We start from the raw sequence: 15,754 nt of genomic DNA, 5'->3' as shown, positions 1-15,754 counted from the left end.
AACATACATTACCTAGTTGTAAGCGATGCGATCCCAAATTAGCATGACTCACTCAATGTTGGGGATGAGTGCCACACAATCGCAATAGTCCGCTGCCAAGAAAAGTGCAACTGCTGTCGTTTCATTCACACTTGTTTCATTTTGGTGGGTTCAGGCGCAAGACACTCATTTACTATCTTTTAAGAAAGTGGTGCGATTAGGAATGGCTGTGTTCACATTTCTGGTGGAAGAGCTTTATTTGCAACTATCCATAGATATCATTCATTATTAGGAAGAACCATTTATGTAGAGTATGTAAGAAACAGCAAGGCTTATATATCTAAACGAGGAATTTGAGAAAAGGGAATGCAGAAAACTCCACACCATTTTCAAACTAAAAGTAACAGTGTAATGCAAATCCATCTGCTATGCTGCTTCATGAATTCCTGCACCCAGAAAAAGGAAAAAGCATAGCCATTTTGAGGTGGGAAGCCTTCTTTTTCCACAAATACAAAATGCCCTCAAAATTAAACCCGAAAAAACCGCTCAAACCGACCAAAACCACAGTTCAAGGATATATAAACTATCCCAGCCCACATTGCTCCTTCAACCCTCAAACCACCATGTTGTGTTAGAAACCATATTTAATTTATGATGTTATCTCAACCCGAACCAACCAAACCAATGAACTGATGGTATCGAGATTATAAAAATAGATGGATGAAAGTTTTGAAAGTAATTCTATAAAAATAAAGAACTCAAACAGTTAATCATGCCTCATGTTCTAAGAAATGATATGATATATTTTTGGTAAGGTTTTTAAGAATTGAAAGGTAGGAAAGCAATTAAATGATAAGTTGGTGAGACCCCACATCGGTTGGGAGGAGAACGAAGTATTCTTTATAAGGGTGTGGAAACTTCTCCCTAACAGAAGCATTTTAAAAACCTTGAGGGGAAGCTCGAAAGGAAAAACCCAAAGAAGACAATATCAACTAGCGGTGGGTTTGAGCTGTTACAAATGGTATAGAGTTAGACACCAGGCGATGTGCCAGCGAGGAGACTAAGCCCCAAAGGGGATGGACAAGAGGCTGCTTGCCAGCAAGAACGCTGGGCCCCGAAGGGAGTGGATTGGAGGGTCCCACATCGGTTGGGGAGGAGAACGAAACATTTTTTATAATGTTTGTGAAAACCTTTCCCTAGCAGACGCGTTTTAAAAACCTTGAGGAGAAGCCCGAAAGGAAAAATGGGTCCACATATGCTATCTGACTAACAAAAAGGCTTCAAAACGCACCTTACGCAGACAACAGGACAGCATACGACGACATAAACATACCTTAGAAAATAGGTGGGGATTCATGTGCCGCCAAGGCAAGGCAGAGGTCCTAATAATAAAGGGAACCTACAAAAAGTATTTGAAATCAGAGACTAAAATGGATCAGTTAACAGATTTCTAGAACTTCAACCATTACATTATTACCTTGCCACCAGTTTCCCCTAGAAACAGGTTGAGAGTTGTTTCCATCTGGATCATCTTCTTCCCCACTTTTCTTCAACTGGGTCATCAATGAATTGGCAACAACAGAAGAACACTCAGTTTTACTTTCTCTTTCTGATCAGTCAAACAAAGTATACTCACAGGGGACGGTGGGGGTGGGGATGGTCCACCTGATGGGGCCTGGGAATAGCCATCTTGTCCTCCATAGTATAGAGACGAACTCAGATGACAAGGCTCCAAGCTCCCTCCTTGAAATTATCAGATCTGGTTTTTGTTAGGCATAACTTGATTTCTTGTTTCGTGCGAATGAATTACACTTCTTTGGTTTTCCTTTCTAGCCCTTTTTGCTCTTATCTTTTTAATTATTAGAAATCGTTACAAATTATACTCTGGAAGTTCCTGTGGTTCGTGAATTTGCATATCATACCCTTCTGCCCATCAATTTTAACAGGATTGATATTTCAATTCACACACCTGAATTTCCTTGCTTGGTGTGGCGTGGTTGATTCCCGTTGGTCTGTTTTAGCCAATCCCCAGAGCTAGAAGTCCTGCTTCCCACCTGAAAATTAGAAAAATAACAGTGTTATAAAAATGATTACATGCACAATGGCTCTATGACTTCGAACAGTAACGGTCCAAGCACACTGTTAGTACATATTGTCCCTCTTTGAACTTTCTTTTTCAGATTTTTCCTCAAAATTATTAAAACGCGTCTATTAGGGAGAGATTTCACACCCTTATAAAGAATGTTTCGTTCTCCTCCCTAACAAATATGGAATCTCATAATCCACCCCTTTTCAGGGTCCAGTGTCCTCGTTGGCACTCGTTCCTTCCTCCAATCGATGTGTGACCCCTCAATCCACCCCCCTTAAGATTATTAAAACGCGTCTACTAGGGAGAGGTTTCCACACTCTTATAAAGAATGTTTCGTTCTCTTCCCTAATCGATGTGGGATCTCATAATCCACTCCCTTTTGGGGTCCAACGTCCTCGCTGGCACTCGTTCCTTCCTCCAATCAATGTGAGACCCCTCAATCCACCTCCCTTTAGGACCCAGCGTCCTTGCTGGCATACCGCCTCGTCTCCACCCCACTTCAGGGCTCAACCTCCTCGCCAGCACATTGCCCGGTGTCTGGCTCTGATGCCATTTGTAACGGCCCAAGCCCACCATTAGCAGATATTGTTCTCTATGGGCTTCCCGTCAAGGTTTCTAAAATGCATCTATTAGGGAGAAGTTTCTACACCCTTATAAAGAATGTTTCGTTCTCCTCCCCAATCGATATGGGATCTCACATGAACCATCCAAATTCATACCAGTACTTTTTTTTTTTTTTCCAAAAAGTGTCCAAGTAAAATAAAGAAGGAAGACTAAGAAATGTAAGTAATAATATGTTTAAATCTTATCCTAGTCTTCATGTTGGTTCCTCCCTGTAGTTTGAACGTTCTATTTTGTTCTTGAATTTTAAACAAATAATCATTTTAGAAATATATCCTTTCTAATAAGCAATAGAACTTCAGAAAATGCTGATTTTCAATAAGCATCCGTCTAACATTATGCAACAAAACTTCCAAATCCTCACCATGTAATGTCTCGTTTACATGTATTTATCTTCATTATCATTAGGAATTCTGTGACAAAATCTAAACCTATTTGAAAAGTAGAAACAAAGTTCTATGTAGCAAGAAGCAGTTCAGAAAGAGCAGCATTACCTTCTGTGGAGAAGGAAACATTGCTGCAAGAACTCCTGATGCTGATGACAATGGCAACTACTCGACATCGAAAAGATCAGCAACAAAAGAGGAGGTTTGATATCCATTAGGCTTTCCCTCCATTTTTCTCTCAATCTTTCCTTCTAACCAAACAAAATTACCCTGAGATTCCACCACACCCCATTGAAAGAAATCAGCAGAGTGAGAATGAAAGCAAGAGAACTATGCTTATAAAGAACTACTAATTGAGCTAACTGCTAAGAAGGAGACATGTCTAAATTGACTCCTCAACACACTATTTATAAGAAGGCAAAGGCTACTGCTATGTCACCCATGTGCCATCATCACTGGTTGGAAAAAGAAGAATAGAATAGACAAAAGAAAGAAAGAGAAGCCTCTCCTTCCTGTTAGTCTAACATGGATCTTATTTTGGGAATTTTCTTTTGTAAATTTCCTCATTCGTGCCGTGTGTGGCTTAATGGATAATGCAAGCTTCACAAGCACTATTTATCTTACTCAGGATCTCTTCTTCCCCACACAACCAATGGCAACCAGTGAGAGTGCTTTTCTGGATTTCAAATCAAAATTTAATTAAATTTGGGGATGATGAGAATCTCCTTCCTCTTATAATATTCAACTTTCGTACCAGAATACTAGAATACTACCTCCAGAAATTTTCATAATTCATTCTCTGGTACGTAATTTTACATTGATAAACACCCAGAAAAAAAAAGAAACAAATTATTTAATGCTTCATTTCGATATTGATTGTGAAATTGCGTTGCTGCATTAGAAGAAGGATAGTTATATGATTTGGAATACTCTAAAAACACCCTCGGTCCAATATTGACGATCTTACAAAGATAAAATTTAATTTCGATTGGTGAGAGAAGGAAAGGGAAAAACAATGAAGAAAATAAAGAAAACTCAAATGGGTTTCAATCCCACATGTGTATAACAGATGATAAGACAAGGTAAAGAATATGCCATTTTCAATGTCAAAAATAGAAGAAATCGACTCTTTAACTCCCAAATTTTTAATATCCTTGTTGATTCCGATGCCATCAACTATCTGATCTATCTAACTCAGAGAGACAAATAATTTCAAGAGCTCTGACATATTACAGAACCAAGTTAAAGCAAAAAAAGTGGGCACAGGAGCAGAACATGAAGAAAAACAAGGAAGATTCGGTCAAACCCCTATCATAAGAACAAACCAGCTCATTATTGAAGAAATGATAAAAAAAACAGTTCGATTTGGATAAGGGAAATGAACTGAGAGCCAGGGAAAGTGGGATGGAGGGTTTCCTTGGTCGTTTCTTTCATCATTACATTGCGAAAAGACTGCGACGTCGAATTTTAAAATGAAAAGAGTTATCAATCCTAATTGAGAGAGACGTGAAGCCACTCGACGACCACTCTCTTGCAATCGATGCGAAAGAGTATTACAAAAACTAAGCAAAGAAGAACCAAAAGGAAAATTGAAAAAGTGGAGTGCATTAATATCAGCCATTAATCGATCAATCGAGCGTGGTTTTACCTGAAGATGGGCGCATTTTCTTCCGGGAAATCATGGAAGGTTTGAATGGAATCGCTTCAATTTCAACTTCAAGTCTCTGTTTGTGAAGGCGAAAACCCAGACGAGAACGAAGCGCGCACAAAAAACAAGAAAAAAAGAAAAAAAAACGTGAGCGGCAGGATTCGAACCTGCGCGGGCAGAGCCCACATGATTTCTAGTCATGCCCGATAACCACTCCGGCACGCCCACGCTATTGTTCATCGTAAGCAAACTTTAGTAATTGATTAAACTTAATATAATTATTAATATTACGCATTTTTAATAGTGAAAAATGTTTATTTGTTAACAAATATATTTAAAAGTAACCAGTAATCTCTATGAATTCTGGGATTGCATGCCATACCATTTAGATTTATTTGAATTCAGGAGATTACGATTTATATTTGGTTGGTTTAATTTATGAAAAACTCGTAAATTTTACCGATTAAGGACGCATGATACCTTCTAAAAATATTCTAAAAGTTTTCCGAATAATAACAATAATAATCTTGTTATTAAATTTTGGATGGGCAAAAGTTAAAAAATTTATGTGGTTAATTGGTCATTAACTTACCATGGGTTATTAAATTTTAGTAGTAGAGGTAGGGAAAACTATGCAATAATCGAGAGGGGCATAAAAGTAATTTCAACTTCAATTCCGTGCTTATGATATATCAAGGTTTTAATAAGATGTATTGTTCTCAGATCGTAGCAAAAAGTACTTGAATAATGTCAATTTAAATATATTTCAATAGATAAGACACTAATTATCATTTCAAAAGTCGATGATTCAACCTTACAATTATTGAATTTTAAAAAAGATCGGATAGACTCAACTATATTATATTAAAAATCCATTAAATTTACAAACTAATTTTAACAAGAAGCAATATATAATTTTCTCATTATCCATTAATTTCAAAAAAAAAATCATGGTTTTCAAAAACTTACGCCAACAACCTAAAATCAACCGATATCTTTAAAATCTCGTCAATTCTAACAAAAATCATGCTTTTCTGTGAAACTCTATCAGTTTTATATGTAAAATATATTTCGTGAAATTATTTTTAACCACTCTATGGGTGAAATTATTGTTCTAGGTTTAAGCTTCAATTTGATAAAAATGCTATCAAATTCAAATTCAAATTCAAATTTTGACTTTTTTGCCCTCAAATTCTTATTTTAATGTGATAAAATTATGTATTCTAGTTTTACAAAAAAACAAAATAAAAAGAAAACTTCAAAACCTAATCTTTCCATGTTTTATTATCCACATTTTTTCAAATTTGAAAAAATTAACTTTTTATTTTGGAAATTTGACTAAAAATTTATTTTTTTTCAAAAAAATGAAACTAATAGTACAGAAATGATGAAAAAAAATGGTAATCAAATAGAGATTTGTTTTTCCTTTCTCGACATTCATAACATTACAAAAATTGTTTTCGTTCCCTCTAAACACCAAAAACCCATGTTTTTTTAGAACAAATATTAGGTTAAAACGTACATAATACTCTAGAGTAAGTTTCAATTATATCCCTAAACTTTAAAAAAAAAAAATGAATAATGACGAGAAAACAAAGGTGTAAAAAAAAAGACACATAATGTTATTTACACCTACATAAAAAATTAAGATTGTTACTATAATTTATTTCATCTTTGATCATTTATATAATTACTTTTAACACATCAAGTGTTAATTGAAAATTGAAATAAGGGCCCAAAGTTTAGGTGTATATGGTATAATTTAACCTAGCTATTATTCTCAAACAGTGCAACATTAAAGTCACACCTAAAAAGCAATACTCAGCTTATTGATTCACATTTAGCATTCACTTTTAACAAATACAAATCCATAAGGAACACACTATCTCCCCCCCCTTTGTGTCTTCAGGGAATAATATACTCCTTTTTGCACAGAGAAGATAAAGAAGCCATTCCATTCCAATAAAACTAAGTATAGAAAAAATGTTCAGTAGCCAATGACCCTAAGAAGAGTAGATGAGAGTTTACCTTTGCTACGAAGAGGAGAGGAGAAAGTCGTTCTGATTTAGAAATAAAATGGAGCTTCCAAGCACAAAAACTACACCGCAATATTTGTGCCTACAATACTGCCATGGAGTGAAGTTCCAATGAGTGAAATGAAGCAACAACATCATGCATTAATTAATGTATGTATTCCTGTTAGATTAACCCTCCCAAACGAAAGGGAAGTACTAAATAATGAACTTCACCGACAATCTAGTCATGGAAATCTATTTCTGTCACATAAACTACCACCTGATTCCAATGTCAAATGGGTCACTGTGGAAGAGTGCCCAGAGCTTCTAATTCATGTATGGAGATAGTTGGCAGCCATCATCAACTCGAGAGTCAATTCAGGTTCAATAGGGAACTCGGTCTCTTTCCCACTGACAAAAAGGAAGAAATCAATAAACATGGCAACAGATTTAGTCGTTGTACGAATTTACAATGGAAAAACTTTTGTTCGTTGCGAGAATGAAATTAAGAACCAAAGAGAATCAGAAGTATGTGTACATAAGTATTTACAAACAACATTTATTGGTTGAATTCCCAATCCCCATATATTGGCAAAAAGCTAGGTCGAGTAATGTCCTCCAATGAACAAAACGTTTACACACTCCATCCAAAACTTCAAACAAAATTTACCAAAATTCATGAGCATTCACACACCCACAAGACATAAAAATATTCTGGTAAGTTAGAGAAAAGCCTACTCTAACTCAATTCTGTTTATGTGTTTAAGTATAATGTTTTAAATGGGTGCGACTTGCGAGATCTTATCTAGAGGCTTGTCATTATCAGCTGTCTAACCTTTCTTCATGTACACCCATGTACTGTCCCAATGAGGTGCAAAACATTTGGCTCCTAATCCAATTAACTTGTAAGAACTCTATCTGTACTGCTTCATCTAACTTAAGAGTTTGCCTTCGAGAACTCTCTTACGCAGACAACAAAAAGTACATAACAACAGCAACATGAAAATTGTTGAGATAAGTTGATCCGAACCAAACAGTGATGCAGTTTTTTGATGCAGACAATACATACTATCCGGTTTTTTCTCAGAATACTTTTCTTTTATCCCTAAAAGGAAACAATTTTTCAGACTATCAAGATCAATCTGTCGGTCCAAATGGCAGAACTAGATGCCCTGCGCTATAGTTTCTATTTTCAATAAATTGGTGAGGATGCAGTCCTTCGTTAACAAGCAATTCCAGAAATAAAAGTAAAAGAACAGACGCGTTTTCAATAATACAATCAACAAAGTACCAGTTTACGAAAAATTACCAGAACCTAAAATCCAAAATATTAGAGATGGAACATGCCAACATCTTAATTTGCCAGACATTCACTCGGATTAATCAGAATTATAGAAAATTTGACGGGAAAAAGAAATGAAAACCTGGCGAATTGAAGATGCCAGTAAAAGTATTGGCAAATCTTCTCGAGAATGGGCGTGCTAATCTCAGGAAAAGTCACTTCTCTGTGCTGCGATTCAGCAAAATTTCCTATACAAGAAAACTAAAATAGTAAAACAAAGCCCTAATTAAACAAGAAGTTTTCAAAAGAAAACAATAGTTCCAAGATTTCACCAAATTCATTCTTCTTTACAGACAAGCAACAACGAGATCGTAAGTCTCAAAAAGTGAATTTGATCGAGAGGGTATGAGAATGGGAGAGAGACCTGGCGAAGTAAGCATATTTCGAATTGTCTGAGAAACCATGGCAGCGTCCTTGTGAATCACGAACTCGAAACCCTCGGCGCTGATCAATTTTACAGTATCTTCCTTCTTCATTTCGCTCTGAACTATCGAAATCCCTCCTCTCGCTCCCTCTCGCTTGAATGAACGAAGAAACAGGCTTTCGATTGTACTTTTTTTTACATTTTCGTTAAATTATATCCTTAAAAAATATATTTTTTTTATTATCATTAAATCCAATAAAATTTTATAAATATTTTTAAATTTTACAAAATAATAATAATAATAATAATTGTAATTTAACGAATTTTTAATTCTTTAATATCACTATGGCTTGGTCCGTCCAGGTTAGTTCGTTCTTGTTTTGTCCACATGCAGTGAATTTGAAATAATTTGAGCGTCGATTATAAAGAATTCTACATTTGTAGTTCACTTACAATTGAGTCATGATAGGGGAGAACGTGTTGAGTATGAAAATTCTACATCTCCAGTCCACCCGTAGTTGAGGCATCGATAAGAGAAGACATGTCGGCTACCACCACTAGTCGATCAGGCAACAAAAAAACTCTAGATCAAGATATAGAAGACGACTATTGATACCTAAACGTTGATAGTACTCAGAGAAATAATCTAAATAATCTATAATGTGAAGATAAAATTAAGTTATTTATCATGACAACACTGCTAATATGGATCACTTTGCAATAGTTACAAATGATTAGATTAAAATAGATGAGTATCATATAAAATGAGTTTGTATAAGATTGTACTGTAATATTTAATCTCTCTTTATAAATTTGTTTATGGAGAAGATTAATATTTAATAGGATCTTTATATACAACTCGGTGTTAATTCCAAGTGTGTTATGGACTCTTATCTATGAGCGCTTATCTTTTGATTTGTATGAGTGAGTCATTTTGTAGTCAATTTAATAAGCCTACCTGGAACAATCAAACTGATTGCTTGTAGATATTGTCCGTTTTGGCTTGTTACATATTATCGTCAGCATCACGATTTTTAAAACGTGGCAACTAGAGAGAAGTTTTCACTCCCTTACAAGAAATGTTTCGTTCTCCTCTCCAACAAATGTGGGATCTCTAGTTTTTAAGACGCATCTACTTGAGACGTTTTGGCTTGTTACATACCACCATCAACCTCATGGCATCATCTAAGGAGAGGTTTCCACACCCTTCTAAGAAATGTATCGTTCTCCTCTCTAACCGATGTGGAATCTCAGATTTTTAAAACGCATCTACTTGGGAGAAGTTTTCACACGCTTATAAAAAATGTTTTGTTCCCCTCTCCAACCGATGTGGAACCCCAGGTTTCTAAAACGGGTCTACTAGGAATAAGTTTCCACACTTTGATAAGGAATATTCTGTTTCCGCTCCAACCAATATAGGATCTCACTCTACCATTTTTTGAGCCAGAAACATAATTTTCAAAATATGAAAGTCTAGTATGTGAGTGCTAATTTTTCTAAATTTCAACCATGTGGTCTCACCCTCATTTTCTCGAGAGGGACCTATTTTATAATTATATTAATAAACAAAAGCGTTACCATAAAATCATCCATATTTAAGGGGGAAACATAATTTTGACACAACATAACTACGAACAAATCATGAAAAATCAACCTACATATATAAAATTACAATTCTAAATCTATATTAGAGTGACCTACCATCAATAAACGAAAAATTAATTGATTAAATTGTAAATTTAGTGCTATAATTTCGAGAAAGTGAGAATTTAATCCCTATAATTTAAAACAATAGTAATAAATCGCTACAATTTGTAACATGCTCTCAATTTTTGTATCCTTCCATTCATCTACTCTACTTGAATGGTGGTATGAACTATATTGTATCTCTTTTCACAGAGGTTCCTAATCTTAGAAATTGTATCCCTAACACAAACTCCATGATCAACTACAACATGGCAACACAACACAACTTTGCCGACACTTATTGACCAAATATGCAAGTCATGCAAAGCAAGAACACCTTTGATGTTCTTGATATCATGTTCTAGCCTCTCAATGTTTATCTCCTTGGGTGTTCCTTCCATCAGTATACCACCTATATGTCTAAGCATGGGAACAGTAGTAGCTAAAGCAAGAACAGAAAACACAAGAGTACAGATTAAATCCACCACGACCCAGTTGGGTTTAAGCCATAGAACAGCTCCAGCAACCATCACACCAACAGATTGAATCATATCAGAGATGAGATGAAGATAAGCACCTTGGAGATTTATGTTCGAACTTGAACTGTGTGAATGTCCCTCCTCCTCATGGTCAGTGTCATGATCCAAGTGATCATGATGACAAGAATGAGAGTGGCCATGGCTATGGCTATGGCTATGGCCAAGCCACATGACCATAACTAAGTTAAGGAGGAAGCCAAAAGCTGCAATGGCGAACATGAGCAATCCATTAACCTTTGTCTTGTGGCCGAGGATCCGATTGGCTGCCTCGTAGATTAAGAACCCAGAAATCAGCCATATGAGCTGCACAGACACAAGGGCGCCAATAACTTCAAGGCGATTAAACCCAAATGAATGTTGTGGTGTGGCCGCCCAGCCTGAAACCCAGACAGCAAAGAGGGAAACAGAGAAACCAGCAACATCACTCAACAAGTGAGCTGCATCAGTCAATACAGAAAGACTGTTGGCTCTCAAGCCACCTATGATCTCTACAATGATAGCGATTACATAGAACAATATCAATCCACCGAGCTTCATAGCGGACTTCGATCGTGTTAATGACTCTAGATTACTATGTTCTAATCCAGAAAACGGACAGCCAGAACGACAACAGTTTACATCCGGGGGATTGGGGATAGAAACATTCCTCTTCTTAGCAAGTACTGGAATCAAAACATCAAGCGAATGCTCTGTTCTTAAAATCGGCACTTCCTCCTCCGCCATGTGATTAATCAATCGAAAACTAGTGCTACTAAAACTGAAAAAGGAAGAACAAAAACAAGATTCCTTAAACTAAAATCGATTACCTCGACCAACATAAGAATAAAGAACCAAACGAAATAACAGCGACGCATTCCAGAAAACGAAGCAGACGAATTCGTAAAAGGAAAATTACAGAACGAAACAGCAAAATCAGTAAATACCTGAACGATTTTAGTGCGATCGAAAAGGAAAGAATCTCTGGGTTTGATCCCAAAGGGATAAAATCACAAAGAGTTCACAGATTTGGTATAGATGAGAGAAACTTTCTGCTTCTAACATTTCTTTAATTTGAAAATTATATAAAATAAAAAGGAATATAATGGTTTGATCGTTGCGTTTCGTTGCCGCCCAACTAAGCAAAAGGGGAAAATGTCTGACGCGCCTCGAAGCGAGTGAGAATCCTCTACAATTTACAGTTTGAGAGTCATTCGAGATGTGGGAGCGTGATGTTCACGATTGTCGTTTTGATTTTTTCTTTTACTCCGAAACTTTGGCGATGAAAACGACATATCGTTCAAATTTCGTCAACGCTTAAAACGACATAAAATATAAAGAGATAAAGACGTATGCACGTCGTTTTGGGTTAACAAAAGAATACCAATAATTTAAGAATTGTTTGGAAAGGAATTGGTCACTTCAATGCCATGGGGGGGCGGCCAGTGGGGCGTCTAGTGACATATGTTTGAATCAAAATAACCTAAAATATAATATAGTTTAGTATTTATTCGAGTATATATGAATTCGCTTCGTAAAATTTTTTAGATCAACTCAAAATTTCGAGTTGGTTAAGTTAGTCATCCAATCTAAACACATTTCACAGTTCAACCCGACCCAGTCTCCTATTTTTTAGTTAAATTAGGCTGTTTAGTTATTTTTTTTATTAACATCGGTTACCAACGTAACAAGTCTGACCATTATGGATTTAGGTTAGGTAATTCGAATTGATCGAATTATCAAATCATATGAACCATCTTAAAATTTATGTCTATTTTGTGATATTTTTAAAAAAAATATTTAGAATTGTGTTTATTTAATTAAACATAAAAAAAAAAATCTAATAAATCTTTAATTTTAATTTTGTATTAAATCCATCATTAATCTATTTAACGTTTTTTAAAATTCATGAGGACTTGAAGGCTCGAGGGGCGTTTTTTACCCATTTGGGGGAAGAATTTAAATTTTTGCTTGGAATTCTTTTTAATTATATATATTTATTGTTTTTTCTTTTAAATCTTCTTATAAATAATTTGTTTAAAAAATTATTAATATTAACGGCGATAAAATTATTTTAATAATTTGACTTAATAAAAATAAATTAATTAATTATCTAATTTTTAAAAATATTATTTATATAAATTTTTTATAACATTCCATATCTTATTTTAAATTATTTTTAAAATAAATTTAATTAATTCATTCATCTTAGTTTACAAAATTATTATAATAAATCAATAATAATTTTTAAATACTATTTAATTTATTTTGACAATCAACTATTAAGTAAATAAATTAATTATTTGCTAAAATTCATTTTAACGACGGTTGATAATTAAAAAAATTAAATAACATAATAAAATATTTTATTCATGTGAAATTTTGATAACTTAGAAGCACTAAATATATATATTATTTTCTTACCTATATTTTTTATCTTTTTTTTTTTCTCTTAGGAATCATAAACAAAACTTCTAATTAAAAGACTCATAAATATAAAAAAATTTGAATTATTCATAAGATTACATCGGCAAAGAAAGATTCGATCGGAAAATTATTCACAAGTCAAAAGATATATACTTTCTTTTATATACCTTTGAAACGAAAATAATATGTAAAAGCATAGAACTTTTAAAATTATGAACCCACAAATATTGGGCTCTCATGATCGTTCGGTTTTTATTATCGAAGGAAAGTTTCATCAAAGAAATACATCGATGTAATGTAAAATTACCAATTTGCCCTTGTAAAACCATTGGAATGGTGCAAGATTTTCCTAACATTTTTAAGCACTAACTTGCACAAACTCAAAATGGGAAAAAGGAGCCAAATAAAGCATGAAAATAATAATAACAACAAAATTTAAGCGACTAAATTAATAAAAATATGCTTAAAGTTTCGGTCTCTAAAAAAAATATTTTTATCATTAATTTTAAATGAAAATTGTTAGTATTTTATTTAAAAAAATATTCAAAATATTTCAAAAATACTTTTAAACAAAAAAAAAAAAAAAAAAAAATTAAACTATTTAATTTTTTTAAAAGTTAAAAACTATACAGTATTAAGCTTAAAAATACCCATTATATTTTAAAATTAGAATTAACACTCTTTACCTTTATTAAAAAAAGTTTAAAAAATTATTAGTGTGCATAAAAATAACACTTCTTAGATTATCTTCAAATATTTTAATATTACTTTTGAAAATTCATGTGTATTTTTAGAACGTATACCAATGATAAAGATATAAAAAAGTATTCTAAAGTTTGTAATAAGCTATTTTTGAAACCCTACTAAAAATTAATCGTGGTAATGTGTATATATATATTTTAATTTAAAGATATTTTAAATTTAAATACATTATTAAAATTTTTAGAAGATTGGAGTTAGAATAAAGTTTAACAATAATTTTATTAATTTATTATTTTCTTATTTATTAATTTTTTTTTTAAGGAGAGTTATGATTATTTGAATTAAAAATAAATAAATTCCGAAAAAGACTCGAGAGCACCTAGCTGGTGCCTTGTCATCATAAAGAAACACATAGAGTGGATAAGACTTTTAATAAATAATGCAATCTAGGTCTTTTTTTAAAAAAAAAAAAAAAAATTAAAAAATAAATAAATTTAGTAAACTCTAATCATAAATTTAATTCTAATTCTTTTTCCTTAATTTTTATTGTATTTAAAATTTAAATTTATTCTCATTAAAATTTTAAATTGTATAAAATATTTTAAATTTTATTGGTGCAATCATGTTTGATATTATATTTAGAGGGAAAAAGTGAAGGAATATTTGCCAAATATAATATAAATTTTAATAATAAAAACCAAAATGAATACATTTATAAAAATTTAAATGAGTAATAAAATATTTTAAAGTATGGATTAAAAAAAATGATAATTTTGTTGGATGAAAATCTCACGTTTGCCAATTTAGAGAATGATTACAAGTTTATAATCAAATAATACCCTTCATTCATATGAGACCTTTTGAGAAAGTTCAAAGCAAAGTCATGAGAATGGATGCTCAAAGTGAATAATATCATACCATTGTGGATAGTCATGTTCGTCTAACATGATATTAGAGTCATGCCCTAAGGTGGATAATATCATACGCATTAGAGCCATGCCTTAAGAACTCTAAAAGAAAAAAGAGTCGAACCTCAATTAAAAAAATACATATATTTACTTACAATAGGATTATATACGCAATTATTACGAACGAATTTGTATAAATCAAAAGTAAAGTCACAAACAGTATTATACTTTTTAAATTTTATACTTAATTAATTATAATTTTAAAATTTAGGAAGTCTTTAAGTGGAATTTACAATTTAACCCTGGTAATAATAATGTTTGACAATGATATGGAGGGGCAAAACGGTAATAGAAAAAGAGAGATGATAAGGAGAGGAAATCGTGGTAGTGCGGTACAGTTGTGTTTGGAAAACCCCGTAAAATCTGGCTCTGCCGCCTGCAGCACAATTCCCACCGCCACGCACTGAAACCTACGCCGCCGCGCAATTTGCCCTCCATGCGCCGCGCCGTCCCCCCACGTATACCATTTTCTTCCTTTCGTCAGACTTTCTACGCCACCGTCACTCTCTTTTCTTCCTCTTACTCTACGTGGCCGCCCCTCTCCGCCTCGTGTCGCCGCCGTACCGGAACTCCACTTCTACCTGAGTCTCCACTTTCGGCCGCCGGAAAACACTTCGGCTTTATGATCAAACTCTAAAGAAATATTAGCTAATGGAACTCATATACTTCTAACGTATAAGTATTTTGTTAAATATAATTTTTTAATCTTTTTAATCTTTCTGTTATATGGATATTAAATTTTTAAATTTGTATCTAAAAATAATAAAAATTATTTTCTTATTATAGCAAATAATTTTTACTCCTTATTACCACAAACAGAAAGGATAATAATGGAGAGAGAGAGCGAAAATAAACGAAAATATAAATATGTTTTAATAATACAATTATGATACTTTTTCATTAAATTTTTTTAAAGCTTTTTGAAAATGAATTTATTTTATGTTAATAATTAACATAAAATTTAAAGAGTGTTTTATTAATATCGGATATTATTATTAGGTGGGAGGTTGAG

At 33.3% G+C, this 15,754-nt stretch overlaps 3 protein-coding genes and 1 non-coding gene across 6 annotated transcripts; all 4 read right to left on the bottom strand.

Annotated features, from left to right (window-relative positions):
• Nucleotides 1-224: 224 nt before the first annotated feature.
• Nucleotides 225-4,830, bottom strand: LOC111493435. 2 transcript variants are annotated; one of them, XM_023143144.1, is made up of 7 exons: nucleotides 4,724-4,830; nucleotides 3,184-3,363; nucleotides 1,949-2,033; nucleotides 1,616-1,722; nucleotides 1,457-1,532; nucleotides 1,313-1,378; nucleotides 225-425 (listed from the first exon to the last, which is right to left on the bottom strand). In XM_023143144.1, the coding sequence occupies exons 2-6, from the start codon at nucleotides 3,202-3,204 to the stop codon at nucleotides 1,362-1,364; spliced, it is 306 nt and encodes a 101-aa protein (XP_022998912.1). In that variant the 5' UTR covers nucleotides 3,205-3,363; nucleotides 4,724-4,830; the 3' UTR covers nucleotides 225-425; nucleotides 1,313-1,361. The 2 variants fall into 2 exon arrangements, with proteins under 2 accessions (XP_022998912.1, XP_022998911.1); XM_023143143.1 differs by lacking the exon at nucleotides 4,724-4,830 and having other exon boundaries at nucleotides 3,184-3,788.
• A 39-nt stretch (nucleotides 4,831-4,869) lies between these two features.
• On the bottom strand, nucleotides 4,870-4,951 carry TRNAS-AGA. The gene has a single exon. It is a non-coding gene; the product is annotated as a tRNA-Ser (tRNA).
• Nucleotides 4,952-6,453: 1,502 nt separating this feature from the next.
• LOC111493436 (elongin-C-like) lies at nucleotides 6,454-8,636 on the bottom strand. Of its 2 annotated transcripts, none has more exons than XM_023143146.1 (4): nucleotides 8,445-8,636; nucleotides 8,163-8,268; nucleotides 7,019-7,149; nucleotides 6,454-6,849 (listed from the first exon to the last, which is right to left on the bottom strand). In XM_023143146.1, the coding sequence occupies exons 1-3, from the start codon at nucleotides 8,554-8,556 to the stop codon at nucleotides 7,071-7,073; spliced, it is 297 nt and encodes a 98-aa protein (XP_022998914.1). In that variant the 5' UTR covers nucleotides 8,557-8,636; the 3' UTR covers nucleotides 6,454-6,849; nucleotides 7,019-7,070. The 2 variants fall into 2 exon arrangements, with proteins under 2 accessions (XP_022998914.1, XP_022998913.1); XM_023143145.1 differs by having other exon boundaries at nucleotides 6,454-6,841.
• A 1,559-nt stretch (nucleotides 8,637-10,195) lies between these two features.
• LOC111493429 (metal tolerance protein B-like) lies at nucleotides 10,196-11,702 on the bottom strand. The gene is made up of 2 exons (XM_023143138.1): nucleotides 11,593-11,702; nucleotides 10,196-11,426 (listed from the first exon to the last, which is right to left on the bottom strand). Exon 2 carries the CDS (start codon nucleotides 11,390-11,392, stop codon nucleotides 10,295-10,297), a length of 1,098 nt encoding a protein of 365 aa, XP_022998906.1. The 5' UTR covers nucleotides 11,393-11,426; nucleotides 11,593-11,702; the 3' UTR covers nucleotides 10,196-10,294.
• Nucleotides 11,703-15,754: the final 4,052 nt, after the last annotated feature.

Source organism: Cucurbita maxima, unplaced genomic scaffold (genome assembly GCF_002738345.1).
Source record: "Cucurbita maxima cultivar Rimu unplaced genomic scaffold, Cmax_1.0 Cma_Scf00018, whole genome shotgun sequence".
Lineage (NCBI taxonomy): Eukaryota > Viridiplantae > Streptophyta > Magnoliopsida > Cucurbitales > Cucurbitaceae > Cucurbita > Cucurbita maxima.
This window is presented reverse-complemented; position numbering and strand designations above follow the sequence as displayed.